Source organism: Elgaria multicarinata, chromosome 3 (genome assembly GCF_023053635.1).
Source record: "Elgaria multicarinata webbii isolate HBS135686 ecotype San Diego chromosome 3, rElgMul1.1.pri, whole genome shotgun sequence".
In the NCBI taxonomy this organism is placed as follows: Eukaryota; Metazoa; Chordata; class Lepidosauria; order Squamata; family Anguidae; genus Elgaria; species Elgaria multicarinata.
Genome location: NC_086173.1, coordinates 160,285,840 through 160,312,284, shown reverse-complemented (window position 1 = coordinate 160,312,284; position 26,445 = coordinate 160,285,840). Strand labels below are relative to the sequence as shown.

At 49.8% G+C, this 26,445-nt stretch overlaps 1 protein-coding gene across 1 annotated transcript; it reads left to right on the top strand.

Moving 5' to 3' along the window:
* Positions 1-9,737: 9,737 nt before the first annotated feature.
* On the top strand, positions 9,738-25,059 carry LOC134396176 (zinc finger and SCAN domain-containing protein 31-like). The gene is made up of 4 exons (XM_063122581.1): positions 9,738-9,849; positions 18,198-19,095; positions 20,616-20,742; positions 22,904-25,059. The coding sequence occupies exons 2-4, from the start codon at positions 18,310-18,312 to the stop codon at positions 23,959-23,961; spliced, it is 1,971 nt and encodes a 656-aa protein (XP_062978651.1). The 5' UTR covers positions 9,738-9,849; positions 18,198-18,309; the 3' UTR covers positions 23,962-25,059.
* Positions 25,060-26,445: the final 1,386 nt, after the last annotated feature.

The following is a 26,445-nucleotide window of genomic DNA, read 5'->3' as shown; positions in this document are numbered from 1 at the left end:
AGGCAGAGGCACACAGGACAACGTTGTCATCTCTTTTTCCTTTCCAGTGTTTCTGGAAACCTGACTTCTGGAGACCCTTGACTGCTCCTTCCCCACATCCCAGGCTGATGCCCAAAACTCGCCCATGGGAACTCCATCTCGACTCTTTATGGAAGGAAAGCAACGCCAAGCGCCTCCCTCCCTCCCTCCAAGAAAGACCAGGGACGACGATTCTCAAACTCAACCCCAGGATCCTCAGATGCTTGTCTTCGGGTTCCTTGCTCTATGCACCTGTCAAGATTTTGCCTGTGATTTCAATATACCTCCTCTCACTGTAGATGGCGGGATGAAGAAGAAGGACCCTAGGATTTCTGCCCTTTTAAGGAGGATTCCTCAAAGCTGTTCCACTGTTCCGGGGATGCAGAAGCCAGGGCCATTGACAAGAGCCCTGCCACACATCATGGGAGCCCGGAAGGCAAAGGATGCCAGACGAGGAGACTGCCACCCCGCCCATCATCCCCGCTGCCTCCAGCGTCTGGCTCTCCCCATCCATGCAGACCACTTTGCCTGGGTCTCCTGCCGAGCCAGGACAGCTTGTTCCAGCCCAGACGGAAGGGGTGAGAGCTCTCACAGCTGAGCACCAGGTTTTATTGGCTCCAAAGCAGGCTTTGAGGCCTCAAATGGGCCAGCTTCAAACAGGAAAACTGAACATTCAAAACCAACGGTAGGCTAGCGGAGCTGCAAATGTTGCCCCTGACCCATCCTGGGGAAGACATCACGTTAGTTCCCCAGAGAAGGGGGGTGGATGTCTAGGCAACACCCTATTTCCGGAGCCAGAGCCCTCTCTTGAGTCGCTGTACGGCCTTCCTTGCTGAGACGATACAGGTGTTTGAGGGATCCTCGGAAGGCGGAAACAGACAATTCCTGCATCTGCTGTTTCACCGAGGGACGAGTTCCACCTTAGCGTATGCCAGGGATTTTCTGGCTCTAAGCTCTAGATTGGATTGAGGCTGCCCTCCTTGATCAATTCCAGGTGGGTCTGTTAGATCCTCTTTCAGATGAATTCGCTCAGCCGGACATACCTACAAGGTTGCCAGACCTGATTCATGGTTGTCTCCGCACAGAGGGATGTTTTGGAGTCCCAGAAAATGCTCGTCCCCCCTGGGGGGGGTGTTCTCTGGACGACGGGGCTGAAGCGCCAAGTGCCTGTGGCCCCCGAGAAATTGGTGACGGGGCCTAAACCTACATTATATGCTTTTAGACGCCAGGTGAAGACCTTTTTATTCTCCCAGTATTTTAACAGTCTATAAATAAATTTTAACTTGGTGTTTTAAATTTGTAAATTTGCATTGCTGCTGTTTTTATCTGGTTGAGCTTTTATATTGTATTTTGTACTATGGTTTTATACTGTTGTTTTATACTTTGAATGTTTTAATTTTTGTGAACCGCCCAGAGAGCTCCGGCTATTGGGCGGTATAGAAATGTAATAAATAAATAAATAAACCCATGCAGCGTCGTGGGACACAGGCTCGTCTTCCATCTGCCAGCTCCACTTGTGTTTGGACCGTGGCCAATTGGGACACTCTGCTGCAGTGCGTCCAGGGAAAACCTCAGGATGATGGGAAAATCCATGGGATCCACTGTGATGCGCCCCACAGCAGTTTGCCCTACATCACAGAGGCCCCAACCTGCCAACAAAAGCCCCACCTTTGCTAACCGGTCCGTTTGCCTCTCCAGCAAGGACGTATTTTGCTGTTCCCAAAGCCTCTCCTGTCCTTCTTGAAGCCATTGATGGACGCCCAGTGACATCCTACATGAAACCCAGAATTTAGGGACTGAGATCCTGAACTGTGGGCAATAGTTGTCCTTTAAGGAGGTCACTGCCACGACACAGGCTCTGAACACCAGACCCGGCCGCAGCTACTCCCTGCTCAAGCCAAGCACCACCGCTTGATACGCCTGAGGCAAGGGATAAAAACCACCTTCCTCCAAACTATGTGGAGAAAGGGGTTAAATGGAGAAGGATTTCAATAAATAAAATAATTCACTGTGAGTTATATCTGCTGAGGTGAATGATTGTCAGAGTGGGTGTTAAATGTGTAAACTTAAGATGATAAATGCCAAACAGACACGTGGGATTTTTGTGGTAGTTTTAAAACAAACAATCAAAATTTATTTTTAAAAGTTCACAAGCTTTGTTTCAACTAACAACATTTAAAAACCTTTTTGAAACCTTTCATACAATCCGGTCACTCATTCACATTCGCGCTTTCCTTTTTCTCACACAATCACTCTTGAACTTTCTTTATTATCAGTATTGATTGATATACATCCACTACGTGCACACCACACTCTAAAGACACCACGCACTACACTGACTCTCAAATTTCCCAGAACTTAAGTACCATAAACACAGAGAGCACTACAGACTCTAAGAGGACCTAACAAGTCTCCCACAATCCCCTCAATCCTTCCCTTATATATGACTCCTCCCCCTCCCAAGACATTCTAACTCCGCCCACTCAGGCCAACATTCTAAAAACCACAGACTTACAAACCGCAGACATACCTTTGGGAACTAACTTGTGGGGTGTAACGCCACAGTCACCTCGTGCCATTTCCCAGTTGTATTGGGGCAAGACTCCCTGTCTTGCTCAACACAATCCTTTCATCCATCAGAGTGTGATCAGTTTCTCCGGTTCAGATCAGCCTACTGTTGAAATACCTGCTGCCAGGGTCACGTGATCCAGCCAGCAGCCACGGTCTCCCCTGAGTCAGAACCGCAACTTCCCAACCAGTGTGCTCACCGTTAAGACATATTCAGGCCAATGGAAGAAGGAAGCCGGCCCCTCTTCACTCCTCTGCCTGCCCCGTTGAGCTTGTCCCAAGACTCTGCATCCCTGTCAGAGCAACACAAACTGGCAGCCCTCCGGGAAGTAGGGGACAAATCTAAATCACGGCTTCCTTTGACCTTCCGCCTCACCTGCAGGGGTACCTGTTTGATTCAACAAAAGACAAGTGGGGAATCACGATTGTGCAACAACTGAACGATGGGAAAGGTTATGGACGAGGAGGGAGACTCCATGCATGTCCAGGCACATCAACTCATCCAGAAATTTCCAGGTGACACAAAATTGGGTGGGACGGCCAATACCCTGTAAGACAGAAGCCAGCTTCAAAGTGATCTGGGTGGGCTGGAGCGCTGGGCTGGGAACAACAGGATGAAATTTAACAGGGATAAATGCCAAGTTCTACATTTAGGAAATAGAAACCAAACGCACAGTTGCAAGATGGGGGATACTTGGCTCAGCAATACTACAAGCGAGAAGGATCTTGGAATTGTTGTAGATCACAAGCTAAATGTGAGCCAATAGCGTGATGTGGCTGCAAGAAAGGCAAATGCTATTTTGGGATGCATTAATAGAAGTATAGCTTCCAAATTGTGCGAGGTACTGGCTCCCCTCTATTCGGCCCTGGTTAGGCCTCATCTCGAGTATTGCATCCACTTCTGGGCTCCACAATTCAAGAAGGATGCAGAGAAGCTGGAGTGTGTTCAGAGGAGGGCAAAAAGGATGATCAGGGGCCTGGAAACAAAGCCCTATGTGGAGAGACTGAAAGAACTGGGCATGTTTAGCCTGGAGAAGAGAAGATTGAGGGGAGACATGACAGCACTCATCAAGGACTTGAAAGGTTGTCCCACAGAGGAGGGCCAGGATCTCTTCTCGATCCTCCCAGAGTGCAGGACACGGAATAATGGGCTCAAGTGACAGGAAGCCAGTTTCCGGCTGGACATCAGGAAAAACGTCCTGACTGTTAGAGCAGTATGACAATGGAACCAATGACCTAGGGAGGTTGTGGGCTCTCCCACACTGGAGGCATTCAAGAGACAGCTGGACAACCATCTGTCAGGGATGCTTTAGGGTGGATTTCTGCATTGAGCAGGGGGTTGCTCTATGGCCTTATAGGCCCCTTCCAATTCTATTATGGTATGATTCTTTAAAATTTCACAAATGACATCAGTCAAAGTCTGGACCAAGTCAGGTGAAATGGGTCTGCCTAGAGATGAGGAAGCCATCTTGTCCCCTAGATTTGAGGCTCCAGAGGACCCTGCAAATGACTCGGATTAAGACAGACCACACATAACATCAACTCAGGGGGCGTCCTGAGCACCTCCTTTTCTCCCTCCATCTTCTCCTGTTCCTCAGCCACCAAGAGCACAGGACTACGGAACCTGACAGCGGCTTCCTTGAGGCCGATGTGGACTGCAGACCTTGGCCTGAACAGCAGCTCCTCCTGGGAGAAACATCCCATCAGATGGTCATGCACTGGGCTCTCCAAGGTCCTGCCCTGCCTCCAGCCTTCCCTGATGTGGATTTGATGTGCGCACCGCTTCGCCTGGGCCTGGCACCGAGTGAGGAAACCCATCCCTAGCGCCTCGGGGGGGGGGGAGCACTCACAGCCAACGCCCCTCCCTTGGCCCAGTTCAAGGGAACTTATCCATCCTCCCCCCTCGTCTCTGCCTCCATGTGGCCCAACGAAAAGGTGCCTGGACTTGGCATTGGGTGAGCCTGCAAGGGGAGGCAGGGAAAAGAGGCCAAGGGACCCCAGGAAAGGTTGCCTCACCTCAAACTGTAAACCCTCCCCCTTATTCAGAGGGGGTTTAGCCCCACACCTGGCAGAAGCCCGACCCCATCCCGGGACATCCCACAGCGAGGCATCGCCTGATGGGGGTCATGGGACTCCCCTATGAATTTGTCCATTTAGCCCCTGCCCTACATGTGGGGCTCTGGAAGCAATGAGATACAGGGGTTAGGGGTGTCCATCACCGGGAAAGCCGGCCCTTTTGGGCTTGCCGGATTTCCACGGCACGCCCGACTTGGCTTGCTTTTGCGACCCGAGCCGTGCAGTTTCCCCGACTTCCGGGGGCTTTTTACGCATTTGTTTGGTCTTTGCTGAAATTGTGCAAATAGGGATTTGCATACATTTCGCCTGTAAATTATGCAGATTTGCATAATTTACAGCCAAATTTGGGCAAAAAAGGATTTTAATGTAAAATTCCACCAGCCGGCCCGGCTCATTGCGCACTGAGTGGGGCCAGTTGGTGGAAGACGAAACGGAGTCCGTGGGGCTGAGCTGACAAAAGCTTGTGTAGCTCCACCCCCAACATGGATTCCCCAGACATCCCTAACAGGGGATCGGGCTTAGGCAGGAGGAGTCGACATAGCAGTCAGGGGACAAAACACAGTCAGGCACTCACATGCGTTACACTGTCTGGAAGCAGAGTGACAGGGGAGAGGGCTTCCATCACAGGGCAAGATTTGGGAGGTAAGGTAGCCTAGCTACAGTTATCCATGCTCTGATAACCTCTCGCTTGGATTACTGCAATGCGTTATACGTGGGGCTGCCTTTGAAAACGGTCCGGAAGCTTCAGCTGGTACAAAACAGGGCAGCCCGTTTACTAACAGGGACTGGCTGGCGAGATCACATTACGCCAGTCCTTTTACAACTTCATTGGCTGCCAGTCCAGGTCCGGGCCCGATTCAAAGTGCTGGTATTGACATTTAAAGCCCTAAACGGTTTGGGGCCAGGTTATTTGAAGGAACGCCTCCTCCCATATGTACGTACCCGGACCTTAAGATCATCTACAGGGGCCCTTCTCCGTGAGCCCCTGCCAAAGGAAGTGAGGCAGGTGGCTACTAGGAGCAGGGCCTTCTCCGCTGTGGCACCCCGGCTGTGGAACGAGCTCCCCAGAGAGGTCCGCCTGGTGCCTACACTGTACTGCTTTCGTCGCCAGCTGAAGACCTTTTTATTCACTCAGTATTTTAACACTTAATTTTAACTTAAATTTAAATTTTATTGTTTTAACTCTGTATTTTAATCTTATATCAATTTTGCTGTGTGGTTTTATCCTGGTTGCGCTTTTTATACTGTATTTCGTAATTATGCTTTCAACCTGTTGGGTGTTTTATTGTGGTTTTAATTTTTGTGAACCGCCCAGAGAGCTTCGGCTATTGGGCGGTATAAAAATGTAATAAATAAATAAATAAGGTAGCAAGGTGGGATCTTTTCCAACCCCATCCCAAGAAGGCCCGGTTTCACAAGTCCTGTCCTTGAATGGAGGGTTTACCTGATGGGATCACGTGACTCTTCGATGAACTCTTCATGCTATGGTGGCTGAAGAGGTAGAGGTGGCATGATGAGTTTGTAGACAGGTCACATGACCTCATCGGGTGATCCCTTTCTCCAGGGTAGGACCTCTGGGCATGGGCTTGGAAATGGCCCCTATGGGGTCGCTTCCATTCCCCCTCATGTGCAGCAGGGGTCTCCACCCCCATCCTGTTGGTCCATGGAGGTAGGATGCCTTCATCTAGGAGTCCCATGACCCCCATCCAGTGATCCCTCCTTCCGGGGCAGGGCTCCAGAAGCAGGACTTCCAGGGATGGGATTGGACTTCCGGCAGAGGCGAAGTTAACCACCTCACCCATTAAAATAAGGCGCAGGGCTTCCAGTTTGATGCGACGTAGCCTTTTCCACTCCTCTGGCGCATGTTGTGCCCAGGGCTGGTGTGGGGGATAAGACCTCTCTCTGCCACATTGCAGGCTCACTGAGCCACGGAGATGGTGACCTGATGAGGCACCTTATGGGTACTGTAGTCCTGCCCCAGTACCCGAGACCCAGTGGAGGGTGGAGCCTCTGGCATGCGGACTCCCATCTTGCCCTGAGCGGAGAAGAAACAGAAACAGCTTCTCCAAGTCAAGGAGTTGTTTGTCTTTTTTGGATTTATTCCATCATTTCATTGTTTTAATAATTTCAGGAAAACTGCTTTGTGAGGTCAATCTATAAAGCGACTAATAAAAACCTTTTCATAAATCAATATCCAGTTGTTCGTTGCGTGAATGATGTTACGGCTTTTTTGGCCCTCAGATTGAGAGTTTCTGGAAGGCCACCGTAGCTGCAATAAGGCCAATGACTGGTTTTTCTCCCCAAAGTAATCCCACATTTGCTAACTGCAACCCTGTGGGGTGGGGTTAATCGTGGGACCTCAGTTCATACAGTAGTGAGATGGCCGAGGGAGGAAATTGCTGACCCCAAACTCTGTTGAGAGGACCTTCAACAGAGGACTGTCCTCTGACAGTCCTTGAAACAGAGGACTGTCTTCGGCAAAATGGGACACCTGGTCAGCCTAGCCCTCGGCTCTGCAACATGGTGTGTGTTGCTGCCAATGTGGTCACAGATACCTCTCTTGGTTTCCACCAGGCCACCTGATTTTTTATTTTATTTCATTTCATTTCATAAGATTACAGTGTTTTTGTTTTTTAAAGTAAGAGGTTTTGTTTTAGCTCTGCCAGTTTGCGTTCTGGTTACTGAGTGTTTTGTGGCAAGCCATGCCTAGCAGCCATTTTATGATGGACGGCACCCTTGTTTGCAGCCATTTTGTGAGAGAGCACGTGACACTCTCTCAAAATCCAAAAGCTGCAGGAGCTGGTCACACTCAGCAGGGCTCCTGCAGCTTTCACTGTGGTGATGAAGAGGGAATTTCAGCAGGTGTCATTTGTATGCATGCAGCGCCTGGTGAAATCCATTTTTCAGCACAACAGTTAAACCTGCAGGAGCCTTGCCCTCTTCTGTATCTGGTCACGGTAGGCAGGGCTCCTGCAGCTTTAACGGTTGTGATGAAGAGGGAATTTCACTAGGTGCTGCATACATAGAAATGTCACCTGCTGAAATCCCCTTTTCTGTGCAACAGATACAGGAGCCGTGTCCTCCTTTTCATATGGTCACTCTACCCATATCTTAGAGGAAGAACAGAGGAACATAAGAACATAAGAAGAGCCATGCTGGATCAGACCAAGGGTCCATCTAGTCCAGCACTCTGTTCACACAGTGGCCAACCAGCCATCGGCCAGGGATGAACAAGCAAGACATGATGCAACAGCACCCTCCCACCCATGTTCCCCAGCAACTGGTGCACACAGGCTTACTGCCTCGAATACTGGAAGTGGCACACAACCATCAGGGCTACTAGGAAGAAGATCTCTGACACTCTATTTGATATGTGATCTGCCAATGTGACTGCCCAGTCCCTTTTCATCACCCCACAATGGCCCAGGACACAAGAGCCGCTGCTTAGGACCAATTGTCTGGGCAAACTTCCAGACTGTTAGAGCAATACAAAAATGGAACCAGTTACCTAGGGAGGTTGTGGGCTTTAGGGTGACCATATGAAAAGGAGGACAGGGCTCCTGTATCTTTAACAGTTGCACTGAAAAAGGAATTTCAGCAGGTGTCATTTGTATATATGGGGAACCTGGTGAAATTTCCTCTTCATCACAACAGTTAAAGTTGCAGGTGCCCTGCCCTCTTCTAAATCTGGTCACTCTATTATAGCTCCTGCACCTTTAACTGCTGTCATGAAGAGGAAATTTCACCAGCTTCTCCATATACACAAATGATACCTGCTGAAATTCCCCTTTCTATACAACTGTTAAAGATACAGGAGCCCTGTCCTCCTTTTCGTATGGTCACCCTACTTCTCCCACCCTAGAGGCCTTCAAGAGGCCGCTGGACAACCATCTGTCAGGGATGCTTTAGTGTAGATTCCTGCATTGAGCAGGGGGTTGGACTCGATGGCCTTGTAGGCCCCTTCCAACTCTGCCAGTCTATGATTCTATGATCTCTGCAGAGTCAGGGACACTCCAAGAAAGCAAGGTGACAGCGGTGCAAATTCGGACTCTGAACTTAATGAAAATAACGAGTGGACTATGGAAGGGAAGGTGGTTGTCTCTCCTCTCATTCGAAAGGTTGGTGCCTTCATTCTGCACTCCCTATTAGTCTGCCAAGGGAGTGAGTCTTGAGATCTTCCAGCAACTGCAAAACTAATGAATTCAGAGGGGAGAAGCAGGCTTGTGTTAAGGCAGATGATGGCAAGTGGGGCAGGTCTAAAAATCCGGGGGCAGCTCAGAAGATCCAGGGTCCCGCACACAGGTGGCCCTCCATTAGGGTGACCCTATGGAAAGGAGGACAGGGCTCCTGCATCTTTAACAGTTGCATAGAAAAGGGAATTTCAGCAGGTGTCATTTGTATGCATGCAGCACCTGGTGAAATTCCCTCTTCATCACAACTGTTAAAGCTGCAGGAGCCCTGCCTACCGTGACCAGATAAGAAGAGGGCAAGGCTCCTGCAGGTTTAACTGTTGTGCTGAAGAGGGGATTTCACCAGGCGCTGCATGCATACAAATGACACCTGCTGAAATTCCCTTTTCAATATAACTGTTAAAAGATACAGGAGCCTTGTCCTCCTTTCCATATGGTCACCCTACACACTAAGGCTGATGGGAACTGGAGTCCTACAACATGTGGAGAATGCTGCCTTGTAGCCTCCCCCATAACTCTTACCCTGATCTGGAGGAAGATTCCCTCCCCGGCGGCCATTAAACTTCTTCCTAAGCTTAAATAACAGCCCGAGCCTTCTTCAACAAGCTCTGGGGAAGGTAAGGGGTTAAACAAGCTTCCTCCCCGCCCTCAGGAGAAGCGAGGGGGGCGTCGCTCTAGCCCACAGTACTCATTGGAAAAGAGCCACAGATTCATGGCCGAGTGAACCACCGAGCAGCGCTGGCGGCTAGAGCGTCCCCCCTCCCAGTCGTTTCATCCTTTCAAAGGGAAATGGGATTCCTAGAGCGACCCTCCGGAAGGAAGGCAGGCGGGGACGCGAGAAGGAAAGGAAGTGACGCATATAAGGCCCTTCTCTTCCTCTTTTCCTCCCCCTCCTCCATGCCTCTGTGGATGCTTTGCTCTCTGCGCCGCAGGACTTGAACCCGGTGCTGCGGCAGAGGGCGAGGAAGGACCTTCGGGGCTCCAGGGAGGGCATCGGGTGAGTTAAGAAGCACCTGGGGCGGGAGCAGGGCGCAGGCCTCGCCCCCTCCCCCAAAAGGGGCCGGAGTGGGGAGCCATTTCAGGGCCGCGGGCCGCATCCCCACGTGGGGGAAGTGGGCCGTGGGTCGGTGGGGGGACCTTTATTCTCCCTCCCATTCATTTCGTTCCTCCCTCCCCCAGCTATTTATTCCGTCTTAAGGCAGCGCTGGGGACCGTGTGGCCCTTCAGAGGGTTGGACTCCAACTCCCATCATCCCCTGACATTAGCCCTGCCGGCCGGGGTTGATGGGATGTCGGACTCCGGCCACATCTCGAAGCTGGTTTCCCACCGCTGTTTTGAGGCTGCTTTCCCCAACTCTAGATTGCAGGCCCCTTCATCGCTTACCGTTGGCTGGGGCTGATGGGACTTGTAGTCCAGGACAGCTGTATTATAGCAGAGGGAGAAAAACGCCTCCCTAATCCCCATTATCCACCTAGTAAGGATGTCTTCGGAAGAGACCTGAGAAGCCACCCAGATAGGAAGAGGAAACTGTTGACTAAAGTGTAGCAAGAGCGCAGAATGAGACTACAGTGCTTTTTTGGGGGGGAGGGGACTTGTAAAATGGTTTTATCAAGCAGAAAACTTACTCAGAGAGGCCACGATGCCACAAATCTCACACAGCCACGTCCTCAAAGGCCACCTGAAAGAAGAAACGTGGTCTGTGAAGTCAGGGGGAGACATTCATTTAAAACCCTAAAAGGCAGCATAAAAATAATGTTAAATCTCTCTTCTGATGGGGAAGCATTCTTTAAATAAGATTTAAATAATGTTAAATCTCTCTTCTAAATTCCCCAAATATGTGGGCATTTACACAAACAGATGCAGCCTCTATATGCCCACCTACCTCTATGCCAGCCTTCCTCAACCTGGGGCGCTCCAGATGTGTTGGACTGCATCTCCCACCTGGCTGGGGCATTCTGGGAGTTCTAGTCCAACACATCTGGAGCGCCCCAGGTTGAGAAAGGCTGCGAATCCTGATGCACCCAAGAAGCAGAACAGAAGCACTGTAAATTGGATCTTGTGCATTTGAACGGGTTTAAAAACTTGTTAGGTGAACTAGTGTTACTTCATTTATGGATTTTTATGCTGCCTTTCCTTTCGAGACAAATGTTTTGACAAGGCAGCTTATAGTCAGTATAAAAACATTTTTTAAGATAAATCCAGTATTTAATTAAAAACAACAACACCTAAAACAGCAGCATAAAACGATTTCTAATCCAGAGCAACAATCCAAGTAAGCTAGTTGTAAAAACCTTTCCTTGAATAGGAACAAAGTTAAGCCCTTCTTTCTAGGCAGAATGAATATAATATATTGTAATACATCCTATTATATAATCTCTAAAACCAGTCCGGGCCTTTTTAAGGGTTAATATTTCTTTCACTGGCTTGAGGTACATGTATTGTATTCTAACCTTTCTTTGTAAGCTCTCTTTAGCCAAGCTAACTCCGTATCAAAATATTACAATTTCCTGCCCAGATCTAGGTGGTTTTAAAGGGGAAGTCGTGGTGGATACCCAGGAGGAAATAACAGAGCGTCATGCAGCCTGCCCTACCTCAACGAGAGGTCCATGAGCATGCTAAATTGTCTCATGTGGTGGACAAACTGAAAAGAGAGAATATTGATTTATTTATATAATTACATTTATAGCCTGCCTTTTTTCCTCCAAGAAACCCAAGGTGACGTACATAATCCTCTCTCTCTCTCTCTCCTTCCATTTTGTCCTCACAACAATAACCCTGTGAGGTAGGCTGGGTTGAGTGTCTGACTGGCCCAAAGTCACCTAGTGGGTTTTCATGGCCCAGTGAGGACTAGAACCCAGATCTCCCAACTCCCAGTCCAACACTCTCACCACTACACCACACTGGCTCTCAGTATGTGTAATTTGTGAGTGGGGGCAGAGGGAAGAGAGATAATCAAAGAGTAACCTAGGCATCGCTGAATAGAAAAGGACACGAAGATTAAAAAGTAATAATTTCGCACTTCCTTGAGTTGCTTCTGTCTGTTTTCTAAACCAGGTTTCCCCAGCCTGATGCACTCCAGATGTGTTGGAATACAACCTCCATCAGCCAGTCTAATATATCTGAAGGACATGGGGTTGTAGAAGGCTGTTTGAAACCATCTACAAAACATATGTATTCTTTAAGGCACTATCCTATGCATGTTTAGACAGAAAAAAAGTCCTACAACTTGTAGCAGTTCCCAGCCAACATGGTTGGCTCAGGAATGCTGGGAGTTCATAAAATCATAGAATAGTAGAGTTGAAAGAGGCCTATAAGGCTATTCAGTCCACCCACCTGCTCAATGCAGGCTGTCCAGCTGCCTCTTAAAGGCCTCCAGTGTGGGAGAAGAGCCCACTACCTCCCTAGGTCATTGGTTCCATTGTCCTACTGCTCTGTCAGGATGTTTTTCCTGATGTCTAGCCGGAATCTGGCTTCCTGTCCCTTGAGCCCATTAGTCTGTGTCCTGCACTGTGGGTTGATCAAGAAGAGATCCTGGCCCTCCTCTGTGTGACAACCTTTCCAGGACTTGAAGAGTGCTCTCATGTCTCCCCTCAGTCTCCTCTTCTCCAAGCGAAACATGCCCATTTCTTTCAGTCTCTCTTCATAGGGCTTTGTTTCCAGACTCCTGATCATCCTCCTTGCCTTCCTCTAAACATGCTCCAGCTTGTCTGCGTCCTTCTTGAATTGTGGAGCCCAGAACTGGACGCAATACTCTAGATGAGGCCTAACCAGTGTAAAATAGAGGGGATCATAGAATCATAGAATAGCAGTTGGAAGGGACCTACAAGGCCATCAAGTCCAACCCCCTGCTCAATGCAGGAATCCACCCTAAAGCATCCCTGACAGATGGTTGTCCAGCTGCCTCTTGAAGGTCTCCAGTGTGGGAGAGCCCACAACCTCCCTAGGTAACTACTTCCATTGTCATACTGCTCTAACATTCAGGAAGTTTTTCCTGACATCCAGCTAGAATCTGGCTTCCTGTCACTTGAGCCCATTATTCTGTGTCGAGAAGAGATCCTGGCCCTCCTCTGTGTGACAACCTTTCAAGTATTTGAAGGACCCCCTAATCTGTAAATGACCCCCTAATCTCCCAGAGCAATTTTTTTGGGGTGGGTGGGTGGGGGTATGCTGCATTCATTCTGCCACTGGCAGAGAGACGCACCAGAATACTGGGATCGCTATATGTGATGCCGCTACAAAACCTTCATGTTCAGGGCCAATGTACCACTTAAGACCAATTACAAGTGAGGGGAGACAAGCAATAGGAAAAAAATGTGTTTTTCATTACTTATTTATTGCCAGCCCTTCAATTCAGTGTTTAGAATCATAAAGTAGGAAGTGACCCAAGAGGTCCAATCCCCCATTTTTGCAGAAATCTACAGCTTCACGATCCCTGTTGGGTGTCCATCCAACCTGTGCTTTAAAATGTTCTAATACGCTATCTCTCATAATCCTAGAACCCAAAGGTCATCCCAGGAAGCTCATTGGTAGGAGATTCAGGACAGATGATGAATATAATAATAATAATTTATTACCCGCTTCTCCCTCTGGATCGAAGCAGGGAACAACACTAAATAAAATATAATACATAAAATTAGTTAGAAGAGCATATAAAACCAATGCAATATAAAAATCATCACAGCATCTTAAAATTCTTAAATTTAAAATTCATCTGGGTAGGCCTGCCAGAAGAGACTAGTCTTTACGGCTGTCTTAAACTCAGAGAGAGCATTAAGCTGGCGAATCTCTTCCAGCAGGCCGTTCCACAGTCTGGAGGCGGCAGAAGAAAAGGTCCTCCGGGTAACAGTTGCCAGCCTAGTTGTGGCTGACTGGAGTAAATTAGAATTAGTTAAAAGGAAGGACTTCTTCACACTGGGCAGAGTTAAATTATGGAAATTGCTTCCACAAGATGTAGTCATGGCCACCAATTTGGATGGCATTAGAATCATAGAATAGCAGAGTTGGAAGGGGCCTACAAGGCCATCGAGTCCAACCCCCTGCTCAATGCAGGAATCCACCCTAAAGCATCCCTGACAGATGGCAGTCCAGCTGCCTCTTGAAGGCCTCTAGTGTGGGAGAGCCCACAACCTCCCTAGGTAACTGATTCCACCGTCGCACTGCTCTAACAGTCAGGAAGTTTTTCCTGATGTCCAGCCGGAATCTGGCTTCCTTTAACTTGAGCCCGTTATTCCGTGTCCTGCACTCTGGGAGGATCGAGAAGAGATCCTGGCCCTTCTCTGTGTGACAACCTTTGAAGTATTTGAAGAGTGCTATCATGTCTCCCCTCAATCTTCTCTTCTCCAGGTTAAACATGCCCAGTTCTTTCAGTCTCTCTTCATAGGGCTTTGTTTCCAGACCCCTGATCATCCTGGTTGCCCTCCTCTGAACACGCTCCAGCTTGTCTGCATCCTTCTTGAATTGTGGAGCCCAGAACTGGACGCAATACTCTAGTTGAGGCCTAACCTGGTTGGATCAATTCCCAGGGAAGGAGGCAATCAATGGCTACTAGCCCTGATGGCTAAGTGTAACCTTCAGTAAGAGGCAGTAAGCCTGTATACACTAGTTGCTGGGGAACATGGGTGGGTGGGTAGTATTGCACTCATGTCCTGCTTGTAGCTTTCCCATTGGGGCAGCTGGTTGGCTCCTGTGTGGACAGAATGCTGAACTGGAATGAACTTCGGTCTGATCCAGCAGGGCTCTTATGTTCTTAACAGCTTGTACTGTCTGGAAACGCTTCCTAATGCTTAATCTACGGTAAATGATTTTTTTCCTTGTAGTTTGAACTTGCTGGTTTGGGTCGTCCCCTCTGGAGCAAGAGTAGACAACCCGGTGCCTGGCAGATATTTTTGGACTATGGGAAGAATCCAATGGGCTGCTCCCCTGCCCACTCATTCTTTTCCGCCCTGCCAATTCTGTTACGCGAGCGCCCCCGCTGCTTGCACAACGGCGATTTAGCGCTTCCAGGGTGGACCGAAACAAATGCAAACGCTCATTTCTGAAAGAAGTCTGGTTAGTGGAGTTCAAATCATAGAAGAGTAGAGTTGGAAGATGCCTCTAAGGCCATTGAGTCCAATCCCTGGCTCAATGCAGGAATCCACCTTAAAGCATCCCTGACAGATGGTTGTCCAGCAGCCTCTTGAAGGCCTCTAGGGTGGCAGAGCCCACAACCTCCCTAGGTCATTGGTTCCATTGTCGTACTTCTCTAACAGTCAGGAAGTTTTTCCTGATGTCCAGCTGGAATCTGGCTTCCTGTCACTTGAGCCCATTATTCCGAGTCCTGCACTCTGGGAGGATCGAGAAGAGATCCTGGCCCTCCTCTGTGTGACAACCTTTCAAGTACTTGAAGAGTGCTTTGTTTCCAGACCCCTGATCATCCTGGTTGCCCTACCCTGAACCCCCTCCAGCTTGTCTGCATCCTTCTTTGAAGTGTGGTGCCCAGATGAGGCCTAACCAGGGCCGAATAGAGAGGAACCAGGACCTCACGTGATTTGGAAGCTATACTTCTATTAATGCATCCCAAAATAGCATTTGCTCTTTTTTTGCAGCCACATCACCCTGTTGGCTCATATTCAGCTTGTGATCTACAACATTGCCAAGATCCTTCTCGTTTGTAGTATTGCTGAGCCGAGTCTCCCCCATCTTGCAACTGTGCCTTTGGTTTCTTTTTCCTAGGTGTAAAACTTGGCATTTATCCCTATTAAACTTCATTCTGTTGTTTTCAGCCCAGCACTCCAGCCTATCAAGATCACTTTGAAGTTTGCTTCTGTCTTCCAGGGTATTAGCCATCCCACCCAATTTTGTGTCATCTGCAGATTTGATAAGGGAGCTCCACCAACCGGCCTCCTACCAGAAATGATCATTTCCACTCATTTGGGGGCCTCCCCTAGGAAGCGCTAAATCTCGCTTGTGTAAGCTTACGCAAGGGAATTGGCGGGTTGGAAAGGCATCAGCAGGGGCCTAAGCACCCTGTTAGATTCCACCCTATAACTCCCAGTACCCCTGATTATTGGCTGTACCGGCCCAGAATGAATGAATGAATGAAATCTTTATTGCTGAAAGCAATTTGTTGTTTATTCGTTCAGTCGCTTCCAACTCTTTGTGACTTCATGGACCAGCCCACGCCAGAGCTTTCTGTCGGCCGTTGCCACTCCTAGCTCCCCCAAGGTCAAGTCTGTCACCTCCAGAATATCATCCCTCCATCTTGCCCTCGGTCGGCCCCTCTTCCTTTTGCCTTCCACTTTCCCTAGCATCAGCCTCTTCTCCAGGGTGTCCTGTCTTCTCATTATGTGGCCAAAGTACTTCAGTTTTGCCTTTAATACCATTCCCTCAAGTGAGCAGTCTGGCTTTATTTCCTAGCTCCCCCAAGGTCAAGTCCGTCACCTCCAGAATATCATCCCTCCATCTTGCCCTCGGTCGGCCCCTCTTCCTTTTGCCTTCCACTTTCCCTAGCATCAGAAAGCCATGACAATTTGACAGAATAAAAACAAGTAAAAAGATAAGCTGAAATAAATAAGTTGAATAGGTTAAAACGGATAATATAAAGCAAAATTAAAATAATGAACACAATTGGAATATAAAGATACAAATCACATTAACATACATTAAGAACTTGTGAGTGGAGAACTGGATCAGTACATATATCAGAACAAAATCTCCAGTTCTCCATTATGAAACTTGTTGGGAGACTTGGGTGGTTAAGTGTTGCAGTATAGAACATTTGGCAGGCACCCCATTCCCTACTTCAACATCTGGAACAACATTAAAGAAATGTTCTTCATTTTACATGACATCCCGCCAAAGGTGTTTTTTTCTTCAAGAGATATACGCACAGCTTTTCGAAGTGCAAAGCCACGCACCAAATATAACCTGAGCATTGAAGCACCAACGTGGAAACTCTCCAACAATAATAATAAACAAAGAGCAGGGGAAATGATGTCATTTCCAGCCAGCCATTTTGCCAGAAGATCCACACGCTGGCCCTGTTCAGATAACACCCTGAACCATGATGGTTAAGCATTTTGAGCGCAATGTTAACGGCTTAGCGTGCCGTGTGAACCATGACTTAACATGCAACCAGGATGATCAGGGGTCTGGAAACAAAGCCCTGTGAAGAGAGACTGAAAGAACTGGGCATGTTTAGCCTGGAGAAGAGAAGATTGAGGGGAGATATGAGAGCACTCTTCAAATACTTAAAAGGTTGTCACACAGAGGAGGGCCAGGATCTCTTCTCGATCCTCCCAGAGTGCAGGACACGGAATAACGGGCTCAAGTTAAAGGAAGCCAGATTCCAGCTGGACATCAGGAAAAACTTCCTGACTGTTAGAGCAGTACGACAATGGAATCAGTTACCTAGGGAGGTTGTGGGCTCTCCCACACTGGAGGCCTTCAAGAGGCAGCTGGACAACCATCTGTCAGGGATGCTTTAGGGTGGATTCCTGCATTGAGCAGGCGGTTGGACTCGATGGCCTTGTAGGCCCCTTCCAACTCTGCTATTCTATGATGGCTACATAACCATGGTTTAAACACACTTCCTAACCACCTGCTGAAAAGGGATTAGTGGCCTAACCATGACTTAGTGTGTTTGTTTATTTACTGCATTTCTATACCGCCCAATAGCCGAAGCTGTCTGGGCGGTTCACAAAAATTAAAACCGTTCAAAGTATAAAACAACAGTGTAAAACCGTGATGTACAATATAAAAGCACAACCAATGAACAATCCCATTGTAACCACTAAGCCGCCTCTCTTAATTAAAAGCAGCTTCAAATGAATTAAAATCTTTTAGCGCCTGCCTGAAAGAAAATTGAGAGGGATCTTATCCTATATTTCAGGGACGGAGTTTATATATGTTGGTCTGTATGCATTTGCATGCTGCTGGTTCGGATTGTGGTTATTAAACCTGGAATCATGGCTTAATGTGACATCTGAATGGTGCCATATATGTTGACTAGCTCTTTAGAAACTCATCTGTACATTGAACCATTTGGTGTGCTGAACGTGAGCACAGAACCTGAGCCATCTCTATATTTATTTATTACTATTGCATTTATTTTCCGCCTTTTTTCCTCCAAGGGACTCAAGGCGGCGTACATAATCCTCCTCCTTTCCATTCTATCCTCACAACAACCACCCTGTGAGGTAGGCTGGGCTGAGAGTCCATGACTGGCCCAAAGTCACCCAGTGGGTTTCCATGGCCGAGTGGGGACTAGAACCCGGATCTCCCGACTCCCAGTCCGACACTCTAGCCACTACGCTACATTGGCTCTCTTTGATTTCCCTTCATACCTTCACTTTGATTCCCTTTCAGGCCAAAGCATCCACATACGAGACATTCTCAGAACCCGCAGTCCGTGTCACCAAGAGAAGCACATTGTCTGTGTCCAGTAGCATCTCCCAGGACCTTGGCCTTCAGAGCAACGATGGAAACAGAGCCCAGGAACGAAGCCGTCAGGAGCCTCCCGTTGGATGCTGTGCCGGAGATTAGAGTGAAGGCAGAAGTGCAGGACCTGGAAGAATCCGAACCCAGGACGAGTCCCAGGGCAAGTCCTCTAGTTGTCCACTCTGAAACGATGACTGAAACATCGGGAGGAGCCACTCCGGAACCCATCAAACGGGAGCCGGAGGACCAGCCGCCGGAGTGCTTGGAGGACCGGGAGCCGCCGTTTCTGAAGGCCGAACGCTCTCCTCCCTCTGAGGAAAAGGACGCGCAGCGGGTGGAGGCCGGAGCGAGCGACGATTCCGAGGGCCATTTGTCTCCCGGCGAGGAAGCGTCGGACGTGGAATTGCCCACTGCGGAAGACCGGGTGAGCCAGCTGCTGTCCGCCATTGGTAGGGAAACCATCAAGAACGCATTGGCCAAGGACAAGGAGGACTTCATGGAGGTGGTGGAGGAGCCGGCGGACGAGGGCGTCCCCGCCGTGGAGATCGAGCGCCAGTGCTTCCGGCAGTTCTGCTACCAGGACGCCGAGGGGCCCCGGGAGGTCTGTGGCATGCTCTGGAAACTCTGCCATCGGTGGCTCCAGCCCGAGAAGAAGACCAAAGACCAGATCCTGGAGCTGGTGATCCTGGAGCAGTTCCTGGCCATCCTGCCCGAGGAGATGCAGGGCTGGGTCCGGGACGGGCGTCCGGAGACTTGCTTCCAGGCGGTCGGCTTGGCCGAGGAGTTCCTGGCGAGGCCGGACAGCAATGTGCCCCGGAAACGACCGGTGAGAGAGAACGCGGTCCTGCGAGGCGCCAAGACAATTATGGAAGGGAGCCTAACCGCCAGGGTTAAGGCGGGTAGGGTCATCTGGGCACCCCAGGCAGGCCAGATCGGGCTGGAGGATCAGTGCCCCTGGTGTAAACAACAGGGTGGATGAAAATCAATGATATTTTTTTTAAAAAAAAATCGGATTATTTTTTTTAATAAAAATGCTTTTTGAGGAAATATCTATCTAAAGATAATTTTCTATTTGATACTTTATAGTCCAAAGGTTATTCATCACGAAATAAGGATTAGTTTTTAATTATGTAGCATGAGGCTGTTTAAATTTTTTGGTAAATGAATTCCATTAATCCATTCACAACGTCGTGCTCTTCCAGAGGTTTCTGTGAGGTTATTTTCCTCCTTCCAATAAAGTACAGCAGAAAAGTTGTCCAAACATGAATGATTAACCTATTAAATTGGAGATAGTGCACCTCGCAATAATTTCATAATTATCTATCCCACACTATCTCTCCCACACTAGAGGCCTTCAAGAGGCAGCTGGACAAGCATCTGTCAGGGATGCTTTAGGGTGGATTCCTGCATTGAGCAGGGGGTTGGACTCGATGGCCTTAAGAGGCCCCTTCCAACTCTGCTATTCTAGGATTCTATAAGTGTGGTTGGGGATACCGTCAATAAAGTAAAATTCAACAGTCCTTTGATTGAGTTGTGTACATAGGAAGGAATTGGGTACCATACTGTACTTTGCCTGAGGCAGTAAAATGCCTTGGATTTGCCCAGAGGTACCACCATAGACCTATACCTAGGGAGGTTGTGGGCTCTCCCACACTAGAGGCCTTCAAGAGGCAGCTGGACAAGCATCTGTCAGGGATGCTTTAGGGTGAATTCCTGCATTGAGCAAGGGGTTGGACTCGATGGCCTTGTAGGCCCCTTCCAACTCTGCTATTCTATGATTCTATCTCTGATGTGTTTCTAATAGTATAACCAAGTCAGTGTTTTTTTCATATATAACTGTAAAACTAATCTGAAAAGTTGCTATTCTAAAAACGAAACCTTCATCTGGTTGGAAATATTAAGATTATACCAGCAAGAAGGAGTCTTTGGTAACTCTTGAGTTGTGTAAAATATAGCGAGGAAGAGTGCACTTTTTTGGGGGTGGGGTGGGGGGGGAGTCACATGATTAAATCGAGTCTCCCTGAGCAGTGATTCAAATCAAATCCACCCTGGTAAACAATATTGAACTAGATCAGCCTTCCTCAACCTGGGGCGCTCCAGAAGTGTTGGACTACAACTCCCAGAATGCCCCAGCCAGCTCTGCTGGCTGGGGCATTCTGGGAGATGCAGTCCAACACATCTGGAGCGCCCCAGGTTGAGGAAGGCTGAACTAGATGGACTTGGTCTTGTGCAGCATCCTATATGGAAGGGTTGAGCTATAAAGGCTTTGGTTGGCATCACAAAGGCGAAAGCCCAAGTCGTGTCTCACCCTCTTCTTTTGTCGCTCCATCCTGCCTGCCGCTTTAGGTCCTGTGGCCGTTCAAGGAGACGGCTGGCGTTTTCCCCGGGCCGCCGAGGGCTCCGTCGGCTTCCAACCCCTGGACGCTGTTCAGAGAGAACAAGGAAGACGCCGCCACCAACGTCCCCTTGCTGGGTAAGTATTTCTCGGTCGGACGCGTGGCCTGTGTCCCCTTATCCTCCTTATGGAGAGTTGTATTGGCAGATAGAAGCTAGTCTTTGCTGCCGTGGGGTTGATGGCTTGACCTGGGCAGTGGGGGAAACCCCACAGAGAAGGGAGGGGGAGGGGAGGTGCGGAAGGGGGAGAATGGGGGTGAATGTTCCAGGGCTGGTGCCAGACTGTTTTGCGCCCTAGGCAGGTGAGCTGCTTTCACCCACCACCCACCCCAACGTACCTAGGTGCAGGGCGCCATCTCGCCCGCCCAGCCGAAGGGAAGCCAGGACACTGGGGTGGGGTTGGGGTGGCTTCGGAACGGCGTGCCCAGCCGGAAGCCGCTCTGGGAGACTGACTTCCGGGCACGCCGTTCCAAAGCCAGCCGGCCTTCCCCCCCCCCCCCCCTCCAGCGTTCTGGCTTCGCTTCGGCTGGGCGCCCACCAAGCCAAAGCCAGGACGCTGGAGGGGGGCGCTGGCGTGGTTTCACTTCAGCTGGGTGGGCGCCCAGCCGAAGCGAAGCCAGGGTGCTGGGGCAGGTGGGCAGCTTCGGAACGGCGTGCCTGGAAGCCGCCCTCTCAGAGCCACTGTGGGAGAACAGCTTCTGGGTGCAGCGTTTGGCGCCTCCCCTTACCTTGGCGCTCTAGGCAGCCGCCTGAGTGGCCTCTATGGTAACACCGGCCCTTGGTGGTTCCTCCTGGACCGATGGTCCGATTGGAGTCCTGCCGGGAGTTGGTTAATGCCCAGGGTATTCTCAAACCTGGAGTTGTTGGCCCAGGCCTGCTCCATAGTGATACTGGTCCCTTGCTCTCTCCCAGTTACTGCAAGGTTGGGAAATACGGCCACTGCGTAACGTGTTTAATGTCAACAGCATGCACCAGGAATGGGACAGGAAATACACGCTGCTGGGTCTAGTTGCAGACAGGATGTGGTCGTGGCCAGAGGGTCAAGCGGCAATCCTGGGAAACGGAGGCTTTCGAAAGGGATGTATAACTTTGGATGAAGCCTCTGCTTTGCACGGAGGAGGTTCCGGGTTCATAGAATCATAGAATAGCAGAGTTGGAAGGGGCCCACAAGGCCATCGAGTCCAACCCCCTGCTCAATGCAGGAATCCACCCTAAAGCATCCCAGACAGATGGTTGTCCAGCTGCCTCTTGAAGGCCTCTAGCGTGGGAGAGCCCACAACCTCCCAGGTAACTGGTTTTGTTGTCGTACCGCTCTAACAGTCGGGAAGTTTTTCCTGATGTCCAGCTGGAATCTGGCTTCCTGTCACTTGAGCCCGTTATTCCGTGTCCCGCACTCTGGGAGGATCAAGAAGAGATCCTGGCCCTCTTCTGTGGGGCAACTTTTCAAGAACTTTAAGAGTGCTCTCATGTCTCCCCTCCATCTTCTCTTCTCCAGGCTAAACATGCCCAGTTCTTTCAGTCTCTCTTCATAGGGCTTTGTTTCCAGACCCCTGATCATCCTGGTTGTCCTCCTCTGAACACGCTCCAGCTTGTCTGCGTCCTTCTTGAATTGTGGAGCCCAGAACTGGATGCAATACTCTAGATGAGGGCTAACCAGGGCCCTGCCGTCCCCACATAAAAAAGCACTCGGGTGTCAGGGCTGGGGTAACACTCTGCCTAAAGCCTTAGAGCACCGTTGCTTGGAAGAGACCAAGCACCGGTCCAATTCTGTTCAAAGCTGATTCACCAGAGTTGCCAAATAAAGCATTGCAGCAAGGCCAAGGGTCCAAAATACGGCCTGCCCGGAGGCCCATCACACGTCTGGGATTCACCAGACGCGCGCCTCTGCTTCCCCCCTCCCTTTCCACCGTTGGTTGGGTGGCTTACCGGCTTTTCTGCCATTTTCCTCCCCATTCTAAATGCTCCCTCCAGAAGTCACTTCCGTGAGCTAAAAGCAGTGGGTATTGCTGGCCCCGCCCAGTTGACTTTGGTCCCGCCCACTGCTGGGAAAGCCGCCCCCGACAGCTTCTCCAGAATGGAGTTCGGCCCTTAAACTAGAAGAGGCTCAACACGCCCACCCTGGTTTGCGTCAATGTGGCGAAGACTCCGTTGTTGCGTTTTTGGTTATCAGTTCCAGGCCTTCCTTTCTCCCTGGTGAAGGCCGTTCCGCCGTTGTAAGGATTCTCTCCTTATTCCAGCAGGTGACGGGAGGCCGTTTTGGAAAGAGAAGGCTCTGCCAGTCAACTCCGGGGGAGTGGGAAACCCGTGGATGCTGCCCAGACGAGCGGAGCCGAACATTTCCCAGTATCGTGGTCTGGGAGAAGCTTCCGAGAACCAGCAGGAAACTTCCTCCGGGAACGAAGGAGGGGAATCCACCCAGCCGGAGAATCCGTACACGTGCTGGGATTGCGGGGAGAAGTTCACCGGTCTGGATGTCCTGATTGCACATCAGAGCACCCACACGGGAGAGAAGCCCTTCATCTGCGGGGAGTGTGGGCTGAGCTTCAACCAGCGGTCGCATCTGACCACGCACGAGAAGTCCCATACACAGGTGAAGCCTTTCTCTTGCCCCGAGTGCGGGCAGAGCTTCAGCAAGAAAAACGGGCTGGTGGCCCACCAGAAGATCCACACGGGGGAGAAGCCGCACCACTGCCAGGAATGCGGGCAGAGCTTCTTGCACAGGTTCGACCTCATTCGACACCAGAGAATCCACACGGGGGAGAAGCCGCACGAGTGCCCCGACTGCGGCAAGGGCTTCCGGAGCATGTCGGCTTTCCACGTCCACCGGAGGATCCACACGGACGAGAAGCCATACCCGTGCTCGGCCTGCGGGAAGAGCTTCCGCCATCGCACGAACCTCATCGTGCACGAGAGGATCCACACCGGCGAGAAGCCGTACAAATGCACCGAGTGCGAGAAGAGCTTCGGCGACGCGTCGTCCCTCCGGAAACACCGGAGGGCTCACACGGGAGAGAGGCCCTACGTGTGCCTGGAGTGCGGGAAAACGTTTTCGCAAAACGCCGGCCTGGTCCAGCACGAGCGGATCCATACAGGGGTGCGCCCGTACCAGTGCTCCCTCTGTCCCAAAAACTTCCGGGATAAATCAGCCTACTCCGCGCACCAGAGGACCCACACCAAGGAGACTCCGTTCCATTGCACGGTCTGCGGCAAAAGTTTCGGCCATCGCTCGAACCTTCTTAAACACGAGAGAATACACACCGGGCAGAAGCGGTACAATCCGGCGAAAGCTTTGTCATAACGTGGAAAGAAACCAAATCTCCCGACACACCAGAGAATGCCTTCGAAAGAGAAGGTGCAGCCTGCTTCTTATCCCACTCTTAACAAAAACCCTGTCATTTTTGTTTCCCTCCCCACCCACCCCCCGGGAAGGAAAATGATCAACTTTCCTGATTTCTGATTAGTTCCGCAATGGTTATGTCAAATTTATTAATTGCTGGAACAAAACTGTAATCCTTTCTGCTGGGTGGGGGTGTATTGATCTTACAAAGGTTAATATGACCGATCGGCTTTATTAGCTCCATTTCTTCCCCTTTTCTTTTTTCTTTTCATTTTATTGGGATTCTTTCGATTTTATTATATTTTCCGTGAACGGATGTAACGAGTGACGCCGTTCACATTTGAATGCACGTAGGCTATAAACAGTGGAATGTGTATGTTCTGTTCAGTGCCGCCATGACTTCCGGGAGCTGTCCCTGTGGTGACACTTAACATACAGGAGACTTTTTTTGTTGTTCTTCATCGCCCAATCAAAAAACACTCCGCGCCCCCTGAGCCATATGCAGTACATGACACGCTGCGTTTTTTTTTGGGGGGGGGAATCTAAGATGGCTGCCACCCGTCGCAGAATGGCGCCCAGCGGCTCAGGCCCACAGTAAGGTGCTTTGCCTGCTGGGTAAACGTACACATCCGGTGGGTGGAGGTGTCACTGCTGGTGGTGGCAATGGTGGGGTACAGGGTAGTCTCATTGGGCGCTGAGTGGAGGCCCCCAGAAGCACCCCTGAAAGTCTAAACTGAGCCTTGCCTCCTTCATCACCTGCCCATGTGAGAGGTACACCTCACACCCCAAGCCAGCTCCTGATTGGTGGGCTTCCTTTCACCCCTCCCACGGCACAAGGGAAAGGCGGATAGGTTCTCTCTAAGGTTTGGTCTTCAGCTCGATATTCCTGGAGACCCCCCATGCCTTAGGGGTCAAGTTATTATGGAATTAGCTTATAGTGGCTCAGTATCAGCTATGTAGAAGTTCCTTTTGTTTAGCTATTCTTTTATATTGTACCTTGCTTTTTATTTCTCTCTGAACCTCTTTCCTCCAAGTTTAATAAAGTCTTTCTAAATTGGACCATGGAGTCAGCTGCTTACTGGAAAGGGACGGAGAAGGAATTGCACCCACGCTGGCTCGAGGGGCTTGGATTCACGCTACTGGCATTTGAGCCGGGGTTGAAATTCTCTGCAGACGCCGTCTGGGTGGTCCACGGACAGGTTTCGGGGCAGCGGAGAACAGCCAAACTCAGCCCTGTGCTCCGTTTCGTTCAGTTCATTTCTGACGATGGAGATTCAGGGCATTTGGATCCCAGCCGGATTACCGAACAGACTAATATTTATTTATTTATTTATTTATTTATTTATTTATTACATTTCTATACCGCTCAATAGCCGAAGCTCTCTGGGCGGTTCACAAAAATTAAAAACATTCAAAGTATAAAACAACAGTATAAAACCATACTATAAAATACAATATAAAAGCTCAACCAGATAAAAACAGCAGCAATGCAAAATTGCAAATTTAAAACACCGAGTTAAAATTTATTTATAGACTGTTAAAATGCTGGGAGAATAAAAAGGTCTTCACCTGGCGTCTGAATGCATATAATGTAGGTGCCAAGCGAACGTCCTTAGAGAGCTCATTCCACAGCCGGGGTGCCACAGCAGAGAAGGCCCTGCTCCTGGTAGCCACCTGCCTCACTTCCTTTGTCAGGGGCTCGCGGAGAAGGACCCCTGAGGATGATCTTAGGGTCCGGGCAGGTACATATGGGTGGAGGCGTTCCTTCAGATAGCCTGGCCTCAAGCCGTTTAGGGCTCTGGCACCCAGTTTGTGATTTTAGTCATTTACAATATTTATATACCGCTCCCCATTCAGAATTTCGGAGTGGTGGACCAAATAAAATAGAATAAAAACACATTAAAGGTACAATTTTGAAAGTGCAAAGTGAACCGCGGCTGGTCATCAAGGGGAGGCTTCCTGGAACGATGACGTTTTCAGGAGGCACCGGAAGGAATTCAAGTTGGCGCCTGCCTGACGTCCAGAAGCAGGGAATTCCACAGGAGGGGGGCCACCACCCTGAAGGCTCTTCCCCTGGTGGACTCCCATTGGAGAGTGGGTCCATGTGGAACCGCCAGGAGCATTCCCTCGGATGACCTCAGTGACAGGCCAGGTTGATGGGGGGGTAGATAGACTATCCTATTTTCATAATACAGTGCTGGTGCGGTCTACGAATTATTCCCTTAAAATGGCTTAGTTAAAACGGTTGCTTTCTGTGGCCTGCAATTTTTCTAACGTGATGCCAGCGCAGAAGAAAAAATAGTTACAGTAATGAGGTATGTGTGTGCTTCTCGGGGGGGGGGGGGGTGTCTGCCAAGCCACTGGTTAATTTTCCAGTAGTCAGGAGGTGAGCAAGTGTGAGAACAGCTGATCTAAGGGGAAGTAAGGAGAAACATGCTCTGAATT

Excerpts from the sequence above, each read along its gene's own strand:
- LOC134396176 (XM_063122581.1), top strand. The coding sequence starts at position 18,310 with ATGGAAACAGAGCCCAGGAACGAAGCCGTCAGGAGCCTCCCGTTGGAT. Across the intron at positions 19,096-20,615 it reads ATGTGCCCCGGAAACGACCG|GTCCTGTGGCCGTTCAAGGA; the intron begins GTGAGAGAGAAC and ends CTGCCGCTTTAG. Across the intron at positions 20,743-22,903 it reads CACCAACGTCCCCTTGCTGG|GTGACGGGAGGCCGTTTTGG; the intron begins GTAAGTATTTCT and ends TTATTCCAGCAG.